Consider the following 19,668-nt stretch of genomic DNA (forward strand, 5'->3'; position numbering starts at 1 on the left):
ATCATGATTCTCCAGCCATTCTGGCTAGTCAACTTAACTTTTTATACGAAGTTGGAAACCGTTCTTTACAAAATCAGAAAATGGCTGCTATTTCAATTCTTGCTATAGTAGTATATTTTGTTTCTTTGCTGTTTTTTTACAAGGTACTATACTACCCATCAATGTACAACACGCCAAGCAACTGAACCCGTTTTGAAGTTGTCTGAAGAAATCCACAAACAAAGAAAGCTATTTCGTACAAGAAAGTCAAACCCAAATCCACAAAGCAGGAAAGTTATTTCGTACAAGGAACATCAAGTCAAACCCAATTGCAGCAAGCATCATCAAACCTGGATAATCTTCTTTTTTTTGTCTCTGTGGAGCTAGTATTTGTGGTATTACTTCTTGACAAAATACTGAAGATGAACACTAAACAGAAGTTCTACAGGTAATGCAAATGTCAAGAGAAGGACATTAAGAGATATAATCATCCATTCCAAATATCTCTATCATCATTAATCCATCAATTATCAACTTGATCAATCGTGACAAATTGAGCCGCTATCAGGTACACAGTATACCTACACAGCTACAGCAACTATGTGTCTTTCTTTCTCATGCTCTGCTTGCGTTCCCTCAACAGCTCCTTCCAGAGGTTCCAGATCCACAGGTTGCTCACCGTGATAGCAGGGCCGACGACGATGATCCAAGATATGCGCACCCACCAGGGGATGACATCCACGGCCTGGCCGGAGAGGTAGAACATGCTCATCTTGATGAAGAAGATGGGCCCGGCGACACCCCTGACGATGGTGTATAGCACATAGAAGGGCACTGAGAGGGCGTTGTACACCCTGGCGGCGGCGGGCACCTCGGCTCGCCAGATCCCGGCGAGCGTCCAGACATTCTGCAGCAGGCTGGTGACCTCGGCGAGAAAGAGCAGGATGAGGAGCGCGTAGGCGCCATGGTGGACGAGGTAGCGGCAGGTGAGGAAGACGAAGAGCGTGGCGATGTGGTGGGCGATGAAGAGGGTGTCCCCGGGGAGGAAGGCGAGGTAGTGGAGCAGGTCCATGGTGAAGTAGGCGACGCTGTAGTCGAGGACGTGGTCCTGGAGGCGGGAGTTGGGCGCGGCGAAACCCCGCCTCTCCGGCGGCTGCGCGGCGATGGCCGCCACGGCCGCGAGCGCGGCGGCGGAGCCGTGCGCGAGGGAGATGAGGCAGCTGGCGCCGTCCAGGCGGTGCCGCCACTCCCAGCGCCGGAACAGGCCCAGTTGGCCGATAGAGTATATGACGGCGTACATGGCCAGGAACGCCGGGTACATCCACCGCTCCTCGGCGGCCCAGGAAGCCAGGAGCTCCGCCATGGCCGGGCGGCGAGATTTGCGCCGCGAGAGCCGGGGTTTGATCCGCCGCTCCGGGCCGCCGGGGTTAGCGGCGAATCGAGGCGAATCTCGCGGCGGGGCAGCGGGAGGGGCGAGGGGGATTGATTTGGCTGGGGCGTAGGGTTTCGGCGGCGAGTACGGCGGAGGTGGATGGCTCTCGGTCTCGGGGTGTGCGGCTCTGGTTGTGGTTTGGCTTGGAGTGGCCGCGTGGGGCAAATACGAGGTGGGTTTGGCTGCTAATCAACACAGAGATTTAAGTAAAGACGTTCAGAGGGCCTTTGTGCTTTGGTAGGAAAAGTAGAGAACAAGTTTAGGAGCAGAGAAGTTCTCTTTCGTTGCAATATTTTTTCCAAGATAAAAAAAAGAAGTTAGAGGAAAAACTGATGTTTAAGAACGCATGAATTCCAGTATTCACTTAGAATTCTTTTAGAATTCGTATACACAAGTTTGGAGATATCTTGGCAAACCAACATCTAATTTTATCGGTTTGACTTTTACTTGACTATGTTTATTAGTAGGATTTATGTGATTTATCTTTTTCTGTCAACTAAACTCATGGGAGGATTAATGTATTTCATATTACAGAGTACTTTATTTACACATGCATTTTGTTATTTGGATTTAGAGGTGTCTACACACAACACATGCACATTGTCGGTTTTGCTTAGTACTTGCGATATGAATTTAGTGAGGTGCGTACATTGGCGATATATAAAGGTCCATATCGACTTACGTAGGCCAACGGTCCTTGTTACCTTGGAGCAAGAGAGTAAAAGAAAAGTAGTCCATGATAAAATATAAGAGCAAATTTAATAGTAGAGCCAGCGTTGTTCGCTATATGTTATTGTCATGTTATCAATAGCTAACATGTATAATAGTTAGATATAAAAATACGTTATTCTAATAATATGCGGCTCACCTTACACTCTCACAAAGTAACTAAGAACATGTGTTGCAGCTAACTTCTGCACATGAGGCACTTTTTTTCTCTCTCCCCCAACTCAACAAAAGTACATTATTTTTAATCTTTAAACCCCGCTTCGTACTTGCTCTAAAGAAGGGGTAGTGCTTAGTCTTTGGTGGGCTAGCCCCTTTGTAAGCCTTATAAAACTAGTGGGGCATGTAGAATTAGATATTCCCTCAACACATTTCTATCTCTTAGGTTTTATTCTATTCCTACATTTTTAGAATCACGTTAACCAAAGTTATCCTTAAAAATTAATTAATTATATTATCCTCCTATTGGCCGGAAGTAAGTATAAGACTATGAGAGTTTTATAAAGTAGATGTAGCTATTTAAATAATTAATTAATTATATGCACATATTCTAGATAATATACTCAGACTAGTCAAAATGAAGAGTATTATACACTAGTATCATACATATCATGCATATGATATAAGACTATGATATCACCCATACAGTGCATAGTATTATGATGTAGTATCATAGTTCCTTCATATTTTTGAATCTCAATTCAAATTTGTGTACGTGATGCATTTTCATTAATTTTTCTTGTTTTACGTGTTATGATACAATATCTACCTATGATAATATTTTCACATGTCTGGTTATTAATTGTAGTGTCACATCAGATTTTTGCCAACATGATATGCATGATACTCCCTCCATTGAAATTTACCTCACGTTCTAGGTTTAGTCAAAGTTAATACTTGTAAAATTTGACTAGGAGTAGTGGAAAATATATCAACATTCATAATATCATATGCATATAATTTAAAATTATACTTTATGAAGATTCTAATATAATAGATTTTGTATTGTAGATATCAACATTTTTCCCTAAATATCCGATTAAAGTTTACAAAGTTAATTTTGATCGAACCTAAAAAGTGAGGTAATTGTGAACGGAGGAAGTACTACTTATGGTACTTTTATTGTGGCTAGTCTCATTCTAATCATGAACACTCCCACATCCACATGTAAATGGGCTTAGTTTTTCTAGATCTAGTTTCATGATGGTGTTGTTTCAATGGTCTTACCGGTAGCATTTGGAGTAATGGTTCCCTTGGCTCCAACCCAATCTTTTATGACACTTTACCTCGTTGCGTCAAGCATTCAATAGATACTATTATAATACTAGATACTAACTTGTATTTTAATATCATCTCATTAGACTAGCATAATTTAATATAAAAAAATAGTACTATTATAATAGATACTAACTTGTAAGATAAAATCTATTGTGGTGGTTGAATATTAATATCCGATACACGAGACGATGTTGACAGAAAATACATTGAGAGTAGCCTAATTGTGGTTTGGAGAGCAATAGAAATGAAAATTCGAGCCCCACTTCATGTTTCACTATCTCTACTTACTATGGGTTTGAGGATCCTGCGGAGCTGCAAGATCCCGATGAATTTGGCTTCGCTAATTCCCATTGGGGCGTCCATTTCTTTTAAAAACCTCGCCCCAACCATGCTCTGGTTTCTCAACGACCTTGATCGCCCGACACCATCGAAATGAAGTGGCTCTGTACCTGCAGGCTGCAGTCCTGGTAGGGTGGGTGACCTGTGATTTTGTCTAGTAGGTCGAGAACGGGTTTGAATGTCCTAGTTAAGGGGTTAGCTGGTTCAGTACTCGCGAGTGCTGGATCTACCACACCAAGATCGTTGCATATTTTGCATCGAGCAGCTGACCTTTTGTGTGGCTCCTACCCTGTACCTGTGGAAAATGATACGGAACAAAAGAAAGAGCACGAGGCTCTCTCGCGACAGGAAATTTGCTTAGAGCATGTCTAACAGACCCCGTAAACGGGGCAAACCCGTATAATAACCGTCGATATACGGGTTTCGGCTGTACCCGTCTAGCACGCCCCGTAAAAACGGCCCCCGCATCGTTTTGCTGTTTTCGATTACGGGACGGGTCGTCGCCCCCTACTTGTGCGGGGTGGGAGCGGGGAGAGGGCCAAACCGGTACCGCCCACTCCACTGCGCGAAGGGTTTCGCTGAAGCCAACCGCCGCCGCCGCCGCCCGATCTCCTCCGCCGCGCCCTTCCCGGCCGGATCCCGGTGCCATGGATCGTCCGCAAGAGCCGCCTACCGCCGGCGATGCATCTCCTTCGGCCGCGGTGGTCGATGTCCCCGTCGGAGGTGCGCCGAACGCCGGCGTCGTGTCGGCCATGATCTCCGCCACCATCCCGACCAAGAGGAAGAGGTTTCCGAAGCAATTCTTCGAAGCTCCTGCGGCGGCGGCAGCTTCGCCGGCCGCAGCTTCACCGGGCGAAGCCCCGCCGGCTGCCAAGAAGGCGGGCAGGATGAAGACCAAGGCGGCCGGGCCGAGGGGCGCCGTGCCGGCCAAGGTGCGGACAAAGGCCATCAGCCGCATCGGCCTCGCGCCTCCACCGCCCTCCAAGGCCACGCCCTCTCCTCCCTCTGTTCCGTCCGATGCGCCGCCCGCGCCGCCGCCACCCACCATGGACGTAGACAAGGTGTTCGATCTTGAGTCCACAACATCCTACATGGACATGCTCAACGGTTCCGCGGTGAATTTGGAGACCGGTATCGATGCATTCGATGGGGAGTGCAACGTCGAAGAGATTGATGACGAGGAGGAGGATGAGGGTGACGAGGAGGAGGTGGTTGAGGTTGATCCGGCTGCCGCCGGTTCTTCGTCGACGCCGAAGCCTCGCACGGCGAACTACAGCGAGATCGAAGACGCCATCTTGGTTCGTGCTTTGAGCAAGGTGGGGATGGATGCGTGCACCGGAGTGGACCAAGGCGGCAAGCGCTATTGGCAGCGCATTGAGGATCCGTACCACCGAGCTGAAGCCTCGCACGAAGAGCATGGCGGACAGATCCTACCGCTCCCTTGAAGGCCGATGGAACATCATCAAGCCGGCTTGTTCTCGTTGGAGTGCTGCCATGGATCAAGTGGCCGACAACCCCCCTATTGGATGTGTGCCGGAGGACTATGTAAGTTTTCCTTGTGTTGATGATGTGGAAACATCACATGCTATCCATATTATGTGTTGATGATGTGGAAACATCTCATACTATTGTTGTGCAGCCCAAGTAAGTTTTCCTTGCGTTGTGATGTTAAAACTATGAATTATGCATCACATATTTTGGATGTGCTATGTTTGATGTGAAATTGGTGTGCAAATTGCTGTTTAAAACCCTGTTTTGAGGGGCCGGAAACTCGGATGTTTTACGGGGTGGGGATACGGGTTCTGCTAGCTCGTCCGAGTTTTCGGCCCGTGAAAACCGGATACAGGACCCTCTACTCGCGTGAAAAAATACGGTACATGTTAGACATGCTCTTACAATCAAACTTACAACTTGAGGTCTGTGTATTGAGTCCCTCCACATCTCTTTCCAAATCCATTTTGCTTCGAAAATATCCCAAGGCCAACCTCTCTATTCCCTGCACGGCTGCACCTGCTCAGAGGTCTGGTGTTGTCCAACAGCATATTTCAAAATTTAGGTGGCATTTTGCAGTGGGAGGGTTTGGAAAGCATCCTGATTAGCAGATACATCGGCATCGTGCACCGCCCCTTCTTGTAGTTCACAACCATAGTTCTGATCTTCTAGACTTTATTCTCTTCTTTTCAGTTTTTCTTATGCCGCATATTTATATTTTCCCGGCAAAAAACATGTTTTTTTTTGGCGAATCTATAAGGGCATGTACCGTGCGGACGCTAAATTAGGGGCGCTAGGAATATATTTCCAGCCGTTTCGGCAGTTGACATGGCTTTCCTGGTTTGTTTTCCAGCGTCGATGCATAAACAGGAGGCCGGTGCCTGGAAAACACATACAAAATTATAGGCACTAGCGCCGATGCTTGCGTCTCAAATCCTTAAGCGCCCATGCAAGCGATGTGCGCTGTACATGCCCTAACATATGTTAGGTTATTAAACCTGCTTTAGTATATGTGTTACATGTATATTTCCGAACGTGAATTAGATTTTATGAGCCGGAATGTCTTGCAGAATTATTCTTGGCCAATTCAGAATTGGGTAGTTATACCCAATGCCGAATTGTTAAAGTCAATAACATCATGGGCGAGCACAAGGAATTGAATCCACGCAAGATGGATTTTACTCTGTTCCTGGAGGAAAGGGAGACCTAGTATTACACTGGCACCACTTTGGTTCTTATATTTCCTTTTCAGTTTTCATAGCAATGGTATATTTTTTGTGGAAAGTACCATTTCTTTTTTAGCACTTATGTTTTTCCATTTTTTCACTCAAAAATGTACGACGCCCTCCATGCTCAAGCCCTTCCACTACAAAGTAAAAAAATGTTATCTACCACGATAAATAAAATCATCAGCATAGGGGTCTTTTTTTGTGGTAAATGAGTCATAGGAGACGAAACTGCTATGTGGTGCATATCGCGTAGGGACAAGATCTACCACGGATTTTCGGTCGGTGGCGGACTAGGGTTCTTTAACAACGAAAAATCGTACCATGGTAGATGAGTTTCGGGAGGTCGTTGACTGCTGTCATCATGCTAACTGATATGTGGCAAACGTTGTTAACTAGATGCAAATTTGTGTTTGATGATACACCCAAACAAACCTTGATGACTATTGAGCTAAGCATGATGATCCATCTTAGGTCTATTGAAATTTAAATGAACCGGCCTACATAAGATTTCTCGAGCTTAAGCAGACTGGCCCACCTAAAGCTTGTTAGATAAATGGGTCGGCCCATCTAATTTAACCTAAATTCAAATGGGGCAGCCCTTCTAAGGATTATGAGTTTAATCGGCCCAGCCTAGCTAAGTTCAACCAAGTTTAAATGGGTTGGCCCATCTAAGACCTAATTTGATTGGTTGCTCATCAGATGCCTGATGAGTTTAAACGGGCCAGCCTATCTAAAGCTTGCTAGGCTTAAATGAGTGTGCAAGTCTAAGACCTGCTAAGTTTAAACGGACTGGCCTATTTACGGCATCATAGACATAAATGGACCGGTCCCGTAAACTAAGGCCAATCTGGGTGGCCCTATTAATTCCTTCTAATCTTTATCAGGTTGATCCACATAATTAATCCTATCTAACTAAGTACTCCCTCCGTTCTTAAATAGTCTATATTTCAGCTCTAAAATTTATTCTGAAATAGTATATATTCTATCTTTTAGTGAACAATAACACTGAAAATGAAATGGTTTTACTCTCTTTATTGGATTGTATTATCTTCGATGTAGGTTGGATGGGTTATTCACATATCTAAGTAGAACTAATAAATGCAACACTAATTTATCGGTTTTTTCTAGAATAAAGATTAAATCTAAAACGGAGGGTTCATTCCTACTAAACCATTTCTCTTAAAATGCTCATACATCTTAGCAATAGCAATCCACGTCAGTGGTTCCATTTTATTTTCCCAATTTATTCCATCTGATATGTTGTCATTGCCCGAACCCAGCCCGACCTTCGGGCTTACAAATCGGGCCCAAACCTAGCCAAACAGAGAAAAGCCCGACTCATCCCGACAAGCCCGGCCCAAACCAAGCTAAAATCGTATTTTTGCAAGCCCGAGCCCAGCCCGGCCCGACGTTCGGGCTCCAAAATCATGCCCAAACCAATTCCGGGACGGGCTGTTCGGGCCGGGCTACCCATGCCCAGCTATACTCGGATGATTCGATCCTCTTCTCAGTAGAATTCTTCTATTTGTCTCACGTCTCCGCGGCTCACCGCGGAGGAAATGAATCGACCTCAGTTGAGCCAGGCGAGAAGGCAACCACCACTTTATTTATTCTCCATCCACAAAATACTTCTCTCCTTTCCCTATAAAATAATTCATCTACCATTGAATTGTCAAAAAATAAAAAATCATCTGTTTTTGACCAGGTGAAAAAAGGTTTAAAAAATATAATATTACCCTTCCAGATTTTGAATCGGTACACCCAGATTTAAAATCATTGCCCATCGTCAATCGCCTCCGCCTCTGCTTTGTCGATCGCTTCTTCCTCCGCTCTCGCCCTCGCCCTCCGCCATCCACCTCCAGCCCCGCCCCAGCAACTTCTCTGTCCCCTGCACCTCCGATCCAGACAGATCCTCGCCAAGGTTCTCGTAGAGGACGGTCTCCTCCCCGAGGTGCTACTGGAGGATGATCTCCCTCACCCTCCGGCCCCAGCAACTTCCCCATTCCCTGCAACTCCAGCCCAGGCAGATCCTCGCCAAGGTCCTCCTATAGGACGGTCTCCTCCCCACTGGAGGACGATCTCCTCCGGCCCAGGCAGGTCCTCGCCTAGGAGCATCCCGGAGGACAATCTCCTCCAGCCCAGGCAGCTCCTCGCCCAGGTGCGCTTCGCCTCCTCCTCGATGACGATCTCCTCGCTAGGTGTTCCTTGCCTCTTTGTCGAAGAGCGGCTGCCAGGTTCTTCATCAGAAAGCACCTCGCGCACAGGTGCTCCTCGCACCGAGAGCAGCGGAAGCAGACATCAGAACATATGCTTAGCAAATATAGCAGCAGGAGCACATCAGAGCAGCAGCGTCCCCGTACCTGAAGAAAGCAGCAGCAATGGGATCAATATGATGCTCTCAGACTTGAAAAGTTGCAGATTCAGTTACATCAAGTTATCTGTATTGTGTCTGGTATATATAGCAAGTGCTTGATAGGTTCAATGAGGGAAACTAAATCCTTCCGTGTGACCAAACATAAGACTAGAATAAGCCAAGGGAAGATATGGCACAACAATATAACTGATAATGGAAGTTGAATAGGTTACGTACATGCTAGGTAAACATCAATGTCTCTCTGTTTATGTTGCAAGTTCTCTAATCAGCCATTATCCGGTGAAGCAAAAAACCAGCAAGAAAAGGCATGATACCAGCGAGAAACACATGGTTTTAACATCTGGACATGTGCTAGGCCTAAAAAGGACACTGGCTTGGCGTCATGCTTGAACAAGCAGGTTAAACAAAAATAATGCAATGGTCCAGCTTGTCCCAGGTTTAAGAAAAAGGCCTATTTTACCAAACAAAGACAAACAATGACTAATGTACTACTGAACAGCTGAACACACTGTTGTATGGGCAGTATGTCGGTCGATGAAGCGGGTCCAAATGAAGGTACATTATTGTAAAGAAGTGTGAGACACCGATTGAATAGCTACGAAACTGTGAACAAGCATGGTAATATGGAGAGCTGGGGACAAGATGTTTACACACACATCTTCTAAAATAACATGCTATCTATCCAATCAAATAATGTGTGCACATACTTGGCGAAATGAGCAGATGGAGGGTTATCCATCTACAAGTACTATATACTCTTTTAATATAGCCTAAACTATATTAACCAGTATTGGATTGCATGATGTTGCTAGCTAGCTAGAGATATACTTGCCACCTTCAGTTCAACAATAGCTAGAACTATGAACTGTAGCTAGCTAGCAACATGCAGTAGATGAAGTGGAAGATGCAGTATAAATGGATGAGCAAAATCAATATCATAATGAGGAAGAACCTGGTGGCGAGCAACCAGTACGACATCGAAAATCCTCTTTGACCAGCAGAGATACTCTGCTTATCAGCTTATGTAGCCACTCTTCTCTAAAGAGAATTTTATCGACATGACAAGACATATTCAGGACATGCTATCACATATAAAATCAGTGGTCTAGCTAGCTGCAAACTAAAGGAACCATGCGTGAATTATGGACACGAGTGGCCTGAAGACAGAAAAATGTTCGTAGCAGAAATTGCTGACCCATTAAATGAAATCTTACAACTGCTGACCCACACGAGCAGATCTATCTAGATTTCATGTGCATGGATTAGGACATAAGTGGTTAAGCATTTGGACAACATATCATTGCGAGGTAAATGTAGAGTGAAGCAGGCGGTGGCGTATCATTGCGAGGTAAATGTTGGCAGAGAGAGAAAGAGAGAGTAACAAATACTAGAGCATAAATCTTACCATAGGCATGCACATGGATAATGTGGTGCGGAAATGGCCATTTCATTTTGAGGAAACCACGAGGTAGAAAAATGGTTGTCCATAACAGAGAGCCATCAGTTTTCAGCAGATTATCTCCATTGCCATGCATAAGGACAGAGCTTTCGAGTATGTTTTTTTTTTTGAAATTCATTTTCGAGTATGTTGATGTGATTCATTGCACGTTAGGCACTTGTCCATCTGCATGTATGAGGATGCTCCTGGGTTCTTAAACAGCAGCCAGAAGAAAATGAGTTTCAGGAAAAATGAGTTCCATGAAAAGGAGTATAAAGTCTACTTGGAGTATTGGCCAAAACATGTTCAGTAATAATACACAAATTTACCACAGGATGCAAACGTTTTAGTATTTTTTTCTTGGTTATTATTTTGATTTTCTTTACTGTTATATTGCAGTCCGTACGTCATCAAAAATGTTTGATGTCAAACATTGGGGACATCTGAACTGTCTAATCTTATAAAACGTCTCCCGCTTTATATCTAGCCATCCTTACGATCTACCTTCTCAAAATCTTCTAAACACCGATCACTTTCCAAAATCAAGGTCGGGAACATTTATAACGGGATCGCCACAATCAACCTGGAGAGTGCACTTGATAATACCCAAGAATACATGGAAAGCAATACCGATCACCGTAATTGTAATTGTTAGTATTACATGGAAAGCAACGGGGACTTATTCGCAAAAAAAGTGCAATCATGACCATTACTGGTGCACAGACTTGCCACCAATCAGACTTCCATTTCCTGGCCAGAGGTGTTCCGATCCTTCTTAGTCGCGTCTTAATTTCATCTGAATTCTGAAATATCATTTCTTCATGGCATCCTTCAGAACGGGAGAATCAACGAAACACCGCATCATTTTCCCATTGCCACACAAGGGGATGAAAAATAGGCGAGCGGCATACGGCAGCGATAGGGTTTGCCGCCTCCCCTTTCCTGTTATCCTCTAGCGCCGTCACCGCAGAAACGGAACTTTCGCCTCAACCCGCGCCGGTGCCAGTGCCGGCCTGGGCCGCATCAGCCACGACGGGACGGAGGTAGGCAAGTCGCGGAAGGATCGAGTTCAATCGATATCGCTATCGCCGGTCGATTCCCCCGCTTACCCAGCTTCACGGCTGCAGGATTCCCATGTGCCGCCTCCATCACCCTCCCACCAATGCCGCCACATCACAATAGAAGACGATCATATGGTGGGGGAGGGGATCCGTAGGAGCAAGACGTACGGGTCCCAGCGGCGCCCACGACGCTTGCAAGCGGCAACAGACGCAGCGAGGACAGATGGTCTACACGTCTCCGTGAGCATGTACATGGCCTAACCGCTCTCTTCTCCATTCTTTCTCTCTCTCTCTCTCTCTCTCTCTCTCTCTCTCTCTCTCTCTCTCTCTCTCTCTCTCTCTCTCTCTCTCTCTCTCTCTCTCTCTCTCTCTCTCTCTCTCTCTCGCCTCACCTCCTCTCTCTCAGCAGCAGCGGACATGGCGTTGGCGAAGATGGCCACATCGAGCACAACCCTAGCGGCGACACAAACAACACTGTGCAAGTATAGGTACGCCCGGTTTCCCTCTTCATCCTCCACCCATGTGCTCTTCCTCACGTCTCACCTCATCCACTTCTCTCTCTCTCATGCAACAACGATGTCAGATCTTGGAGCACAACATTTCTACCGGGATTGTTCCTTGATGTTAGGTATGTTTTAGGTTTCAGTTTGATCTCAGGAAGTCGCAAACAGATGATGATGGCAGATTGGTAGCAACAGAGTAACTGCCATGGAAAACTAAGGTCGTGTGAGCAATAGCAATAGTCGGGAAGGCCACCATCTCGTCGTGCTCGGCCGCTTGAGTCCCAAAGCAGAAGCAAGTGGCTGGAGCAGAGAACTGTGGTGGTTTTGTTGGTAGACGCGACTAGGTTCGTTCTCTTTGGTCCTTCTCTGAACTTTTGGCCCGAAGGTTCAGGTTTTGCTTGACACGAACTGATGTCCTCTATATTTTCTGATGTGTAGATTTAAGTAGTAATTCAAAACCTCTACTCCAACCATCCATCTACGCTCTATAAAAAGCTTCATTGTTTGCCATATTTTGTTGACCTCTGGAAATAGACTCAGTGACATTGGAGGTGAGTCCCCGGCAGCATGGACAGAGGCCCATGAAATTTAGAGATGGTCATCATGCCATGATAATGAAGACGATATGTACTCTCCTTCTCTCCTATTGTTGCTTGTTTTGGATTGTATATAACGTCGTTGGGTTACATGAAGAACTACAAGTGCATTTTCATGATTCGTTTTCACTTAGATGTACATTTTGAACATTCTAGATTCATAATGCAAGGTTAACTTTTGCAACTTTTTTTACTTGTATCAAATATTAAGAAAATGCAATTATATTCTGTTTTATCAAATCATCTTTATTGTCAGGTTTGATTCTTATTCTATTTGGATCTGACCCTTTAGTTGGGTTAATCTAGATATTAATTTTTGTGTTGCTTGTCAAGTTGAAGGAAGCAACCAACTTCTTTGGGTACTGCACATTCTTGCAACAAATGGCCAAACAAGTTCAGTGCATGCGCTTTGTACATGGATGCGGATTCGATAGGGAGGTCCTTCTGATTTATTCATCATTACCACAATGTGTTGAATTAGGTGTTAAACTAAGAGGAAACTGATGATGCTTGTTACAAGGTGTTGATCTTGTAATGTATGAAAGTTTGCATCACATAACATATTAAGCAAAATTTACCTAAATATCTGGCAATTTCTATATTGGTACCATGGTCGAGTGAATTAATTTCTTTAGATTACATGGCAAAAAGCAACATTTGATGCCGCTCCAGGCCACGAGTGCATGGCTCTACCAAGGAAAACTTACTTTGTGAACCTCGGTGACACATATTTTTCTCTCTTAATTTATCTGTGTTTCATTATGTCGGGGGATCAGTAAAGAGAGGTTCTGACATCATACCCAAGTTCATAATACTCATCCATCTTAAAAACCAAGAAATTGTAGAGGTACATAATGATTGATTTTATTTGCGTTCAATAAACATCAGAGCCATAGCTTGGTAGACATAATTTGCTAGATGGGGATTTTTCTTGCTATATTGTGCTACGAGCTGTCCAAGTTGGCTTGGAAGTATAATTATATCTTTGCTGGGGTTCAGTTATTCTGGGAGTCCTTGTATTGCTTGATTACTTATTTTTTCATATCATTTGTTTACATTGCGCTCTCTAGATTTGTTTGCCACACGCTATTGTTAGCCAATGTCTAATTCATATTTTCATGTTCAATGCTATGTGTGGTATAAGCTTCTTACTGTTTACTGCATCCCAATTCTTCATTATATCTGATCCATAGTGTACAAATGCTTCTGCTATAAAAATAAATAATATCATTGCTGATTTTAGGATGAAAGGAGATGGTCATTTTCATGACTAAGTAAAAATTATGTATATGGTTCTGTTGAAGTACTATCTTCATCTGTAGTGCCATCGAAAGGATCTAATGCGATCCCATCAAAACAAGCCACCTTTCTGACGATACATCAGAAAAAAATTCTTGACTACAGAGGTTACTATACTGTTATTTCCTTGGTTCAATGGAAACATTATGCCTTCAACATTGTAATACCTAATGCATCTTTTAATAAAACAAATTAGTTGAAGCGGCCTGGTTTGCATAGTACCGTAGGCAGAATACAATCGTGATGCTTTTTTTTCTTTGCTTGGGGTGAGATGACTAGAAAATATATTGACGACGATGAAGAAAAAATTATAAACCGTAGCAACGCACGAGCATTCAACTAGTATTTATTAAAAACTGCATGTATCTACGGTGAGGCCACAAACACAATGTAGCTACGGTGGTCACCAAGGGAGTGAGTTCTAGGAAAAGCCATTGGATTATTCTTCCTTGGTTCATGTGTGTGTCAACGTCGTGTGTGTATTCGAGAGACAGGAGAGATTGGAGAGTGTGAGGTAGAAGAAGAAGATGGGGCTGCAACCAACAAAAGTTAGCTGACTACAACATTTCTTTTTAACAGGGTTGCTACAAAATTGGTAGGGTTCATAATAATCCAGAAAACTAATTTTACAAATTATGACTTCGGGTACCGCACAGAAGGCCATCCTTAAACAAGAGTTGTAACATCCTTCATTCAACTTAAACAATAATTTCAGTTAGGAGTATACTGCATTTTAACATCCTATAAAAAAACAGTGGAAGTTAGCTACTCCCAGCAGGACCCTTGGATAAGAGAAAAACCTTGAGATAATATTTATTTCATGTTCCGATCATTACTGTTATTCTCAGCTGGACATTCTCCATCCAAAATTACAGGACAAGGAACACTAATGGCCAGCAGTAGTAATAATATTGCAACTGAAACATGATGTAGGAGTATTACATAAGTAGGGGTAGCAGCCCGATTCACAAAATTGCAGAAGCAGCGTCCATCTTTGCCACGGTAAGAGAGAATTGCAGCAGCAGCAACGACATTATAGCATCAGCCGCCTAATTTTAGCAAACCATGATGGGAGTGTCCATGGTGGAGCTTGCCGGGGTGACAACATATCATTGTGAGGTAAATGTCGCATGACCTAACATGAAGATCTTGCAGTGGATGGTAGGGTCCAAGGTGGAGCTTGCCGGGGTGACGACGTCGCTCACCGCCAGCTCCACGCTCGGGCAGGATCACGCGTAGAAGCTCGGCGAGAGAGCTAGCAAAGACGATGGCGCCAGAGTCGGTGGCTGGGCCGGAGGAGCGGATGGTCTCTGCGCTGGTGGTGCAGCAGTCGCCGTACGGGGAGACAGCTGCGGAGCGGGCGCGAGAGATGGCGCGGGCGCTAGCTGCGGGCGACGGCTTTGGCCAAGATCGGGGAGGAGATCTTCTCCGGTTACAATTCGAGCTCCGCACCACCACCATCACGATTGGAGCTCGACCGGCCTTGGCTCCACAGATTGACCACCGCCAGTGCAGATCCCACCGTGGGAGGATGAAAAAAATATGCTTTCAACTCGACCTTGATGTGGCAGTTTTGTTGGAGATGGTAGAAGATGCGACAAAGCGCGAGGAAGAGGGCAGTGACTCACGCGTGGGAGAAGACACTGGCTACGCGAGCGAGGAAACGTGTGAGGGCAGGCGCCGACGAGGGTAGGGGTCGAGATACGAGGGAGAGGGAGATGCGCGCGAGAGGGTAAGAGGGCGAGCGAGTGGGCAACAATGGCGCCTGTTCGTGGGAGCGAGTGGTAGAAAGGGGAACTCATAAAATTAGGTAGTTCAAAAAAATTGACTGTGACATTCCCAACGCCTTACATTAAAAAATAGAGGAAGTACCATCGATAGCTCCAAATTTAACACTTTCTATTTAGGTCTTTAGGTATACAATTACTCATATTGTCACTCATTTTATGTTCCATCTACCTACAACTATGCCTATTTTGCGTACTTACGGGGTCTTGTTCACTTTCATATTTCCTTGGTCTTTTACATGTGTGTAGGTGTTATTAATAACTATGGATAAAGCAAGGCAAAAGGATCAAGAGAGGGAAATATGGAAGAGCTGCAGGCACTCGACTTAGTCATTTGACGAGTGAAAAAGGTGATATTTTTCCATCATCTCAAAATAAATATCTAAGACCATAGTGTTGTAGCTCTCGTCCATACGAGTCCAACAAGGCCAAGAACACTCAAATCCAAGTTCGAACAAGAAAATGCCAGCCAAAATACAAAAGATCACAGAAGGTATAGCGATGGACGCACGGAAAAGGTCTTTCTAAACGTGTTTATTCACAGAATCCATTCCCGTTTGTTCCTAGACCTTTCTTATGTCATCCCCTAGGCCTATATAAAGAGGGGAGGAGCCAAGGGAGAGAGGGCCATCACCACATACCTCCACGGAAGAGCCCTGCCGCCTTGCAAACTCCATAGCCGCCGCCTCCACAAGATCTCCACTATCGCCACCATACTCAAGGAGAAGGGAGTTGAATCTTGAAGGCGTCAACACCTATCTACAACATCCTCATCATCAACACCATCTCCAACACCGATCCCCTTTGTTTAATTGGTTGTAATCCAAACCCTAGTGTGGATCTCATAGTGTATTCAATTGTACTACCGTATTTCATTCATATGTTTGAGATCGTGTTGATTCCCTTCATGTGTGAGTATTTCCTTTGTTCTTGGGGAAAGGTGAAGAAACCCTAGTTATATTATGGAATGAAGTAGAGAAGATGTATAAGTTTGTACTGTGATTATGTGTTGGTTCTCTCTCTTGATGTTATGTGAAGTGCACCACGTAATATTTGCCTCCGGGACAAGACATGGAATTACCTTTTGAAGTATGATATTGTGTACGGAGGGAAGTGACATTACCGCGACGGTGCTTTATCATATGGAAGAGAGGGATAAGGAGGGACTCATTATGCTTGCGTCGATAACCATGGGGAAACCCTTAATTGTGATGGATCAATAGGTGGTTTTCTGAAGGTCATTGCAGTGGTTATTTAGAGATGTACTAATACATCTTATTACGGAGATCTCCCCATACATAACGTAACCAAAGACATATATTATCTTGCACATACTTAATAGCAATGCTAGTGGTGTATCCTACGCTCCGTGAGAACTCCTTAGCCATATTGTCATTCCCACAAACATACTCTATGCTCTTGGTTACTTTAGTTTATTTCTTTGTTCTTATTAATTTTGCTCTCAAACACCAAACAACCTTTATATACTCTAGCCTGGAATTAGAATAACTTAAGAGTACTCTTTAAATAATAGTAACGAGGGTCTATACTCTTACTTTAAAACTAGCTACAATTGGTCTGTGTACTTGCAGTCATCGAACTACTTTCTGGTGCCGTTGCTAGGGAGCTAACCACTTTAGGTCTTTGTCTTTAGTTATTAGTTGATCATTGTTGTACTAATGTTGTTTACTAGCTTCAAGTTATTTATTTTTATCTTATTGCTTTTACATATTTGAAAAGAACAAAAAAATACAAAAATAAAATTTTATAAAACTTTTATTACTAATCATGTATTCCGAGATGACTACCTTTGAACAGATGAAACTTGTAATAGAGGAGTCAAAGGATGCTCAAAATGAGAATGTGGAGGAATCTCCACTTGAAGGACCTCCACCTAAACCACCAGAACATATTGCTAATGAAAAGGTGGCCTCAATGCACTCTCTTTACTAGTGGAAGGTAAATCAAAAGGTAAGACTATCGCTGAGCTAATGGCTGATTACCTTAGCAAGAATGAAGAGGAACGATTTGATCACTTATGGCACCCAAGTACATGAGATCAATTGTAGTAATTTTCAATAAGAAAGGTTGTCGAACCCACGAGAAGCTGAAGGTATTGGTTAGCAAGTTTGACAAGTAAACAATAAAAAGGATGCAGTAGTTTTGGTATTTTGAGTGTATAGTTTGCAATAAAATAAAGTACTTAAAGTAAATAGCAATAAGTAAAAGCTCTCAATGAGAGAACGCCCAATCCTCTATGTAGCAAGAGGATAAGCTCAAGTGTGTGTGAACTTATATGTGAAAAGTGTTCCCAAGGATGGCATGAATTTACTAGCATTTGGATTTTTACATAAGTTCTAGAGAGTGAATTTAGTGAACACGTTTATATGTGCGCACGCCTCAATCATCGTTGGATTGTCTTTGAGATTCTACCATCTTAACTTGTAAACTACCGGCAACACACGGTCATGGTGGGAATCTGCTTTTGGTTGGTCCTATCTTGTGGACCCGGTGACAGCGACGCACATGTTCTCTCCTTATCCATCCCTCTCCGTGCTCTCTCCCTTCCAAGGAACCAAAAGAATCCCCACAAAATCTCTCTCTATGCTCTCTTTCTCGTATAGACTTAAATCCCCTTTTCTGATTGTTGTTGCTATATGAACCTATTAACATTAAAATGTTTCTGCCGTCGAATGGCATAAATCATCTGCAATTCTGAAAAGACAAAAAGGGGATTTCAGGTCCGTTCCAGCCATAGCAGCACTGGCGGCCACTCTCTGGCTCCTCATCGGTGACTCGTATGGCCGCCCAAACGGTGCCGCCGGCCAGGGCGAACTGAACGCCACCGCCTCGGTTACGAACGGGGAGCAATACAGCAAGAGCCACGAGATGCGAGCAGCGCCAGAGCAGAGCCTTGAGTTGGACGAACCTGCAGTGGACGCGGTCTCCGGTGGGGGTGCATTGTCATATGCACAATAAATTTCATGAATTTAGTTGCAAAAAGAGTAGACAGTGAACAAGATATCAGGCACATTCTCGTTTGATGTGTCTTTATGGACGAGAGTAGGTGTTCCTGCCGTGGAGTCACAGGACACAACAATGCATTAGAAAAAAAACAGTATTCGCCCGGCAGCTCCACTTCGGCGCAACATCCGTGGACAAATTTGAGATTATAGCTTTCAGGCTGGCCATTGTGCTAAGTATCATGTAGTAGTATCATGCATATAATACTTGTGTATGATACTATCTCTATAGTGGGTGGTATCATGGAGTACTATCATAGCTATGCTATATTTATTATTTTTTAGAATCTCAATATAAATTTGTGTACAAGATTTGTTAGGCATTAACTTTTCTCGTAATATATGGTATCCACCTATGTTACTCTAATCTCCTATCTCCTCCTTAATTAGCTGCCACATCAACATTTTTGTGGGACCAATATGCATGATACTAGCTAAGATACTAGCACTATGTCTAGCCTCATGGAAACACCTCCGGCTACTCCGCCTAGGAACCGCTGACGCCGCGCGGATGGCCGCCCAACCAATGCGCGAGCAGGGCAGACACCAGACTCGAATTACAGCAATCCGCTAATCAAAAAATGCCACATCTTCAAACCAGAAGAGATGGAGACAGAGACTATGAGATCGATCCGTGCCTCCCAATGCCGCACCATAATCCAGAGCGGCGACGCCGGTCGACAATGGATAAACAGTGAGGCAGAGGACGGCAATCCGGTGTCACCTGGATCGGGCCCCTTGCCTCCGGCCTCGTGTTGACCGGCCACGCCTCAACTTGCGCCGGCGTCTCCGGCCTCGGCTCACCCCGGCTCCACACGAGCGTCTCCTCACTCAACTGGGCAACGATCGAAGAAGGTTGACCACGCAGGATCAAAACGAGAGGAGTTGGTTGTGCTCGAGGTTGGGCTCCGCCTCTGCCGCGAGGTGTGAGTTGGGTAGGGTAGGTGAAGGTGGAGGGGAGGAGTGGGTGGGTGGGCGTCCTCATCGCAGGATTTGGTTCCATGGTGGTCAGAAAGTGGACTGACAACGACTTACACGTGACCTCATACGAGCGTCACCAGCCTTAACGTGGTAGTGAACGGCGTTAGACACGTGTCGAGTAGGAGACGCGTG

General features: G+C 44.5%; 1 protein-coding gene across 1 annotated transcript; it reads right to left on the reverse strand.

Moving 5' to 3' along the window:
- Positions 1-308: 308 nt before the first annotated feature.
- LOC124649099 (TLC domain-containing protein At5g14285-like) lies at positions 309-1,373 on the reverse strand. The gene has a single exon (XM_047188774.1). It carries the CDS (start codon positions 1,340-1,342, stop codon positions 578-580), a length of 765 nt encoding a protein of 254 aa, XP_047044730.1. The 5' UTR covers positions 1,343-1,373; the 3' UTR covers positions 309-577.
- Positions 1,374-19,668: the final 18,295 nt, after the last annotated feature.

The sequence above is a fragment of the Lolium rigidum genome, chromosome 4, assembly GCF_022539505.1.
Source record: "Lolium rigidum isolate FL_2022 chromosome 4, APGP_CSIRO_Lrig_0.1, whole genome shotgun sequence".
In the NCBI taxonomy this organism is placed as follows: domain Eukaryota; kingdom Viridiplantae; phylum Streptophyta; class Magnoliopsida; order Poales; family Poaceae; genus Lolium; species Lolium rigidum.

Excerpts from the sequence above, each read along its gene's own strand:
- LOC124649099 (XM_047188774.1), bottom strand. The coding sequence starts at position 1,342 with ATGGCGGAGCTCCTGGCTTCCTGGGCCGCCGAGGAGCGGTGGATGTAC.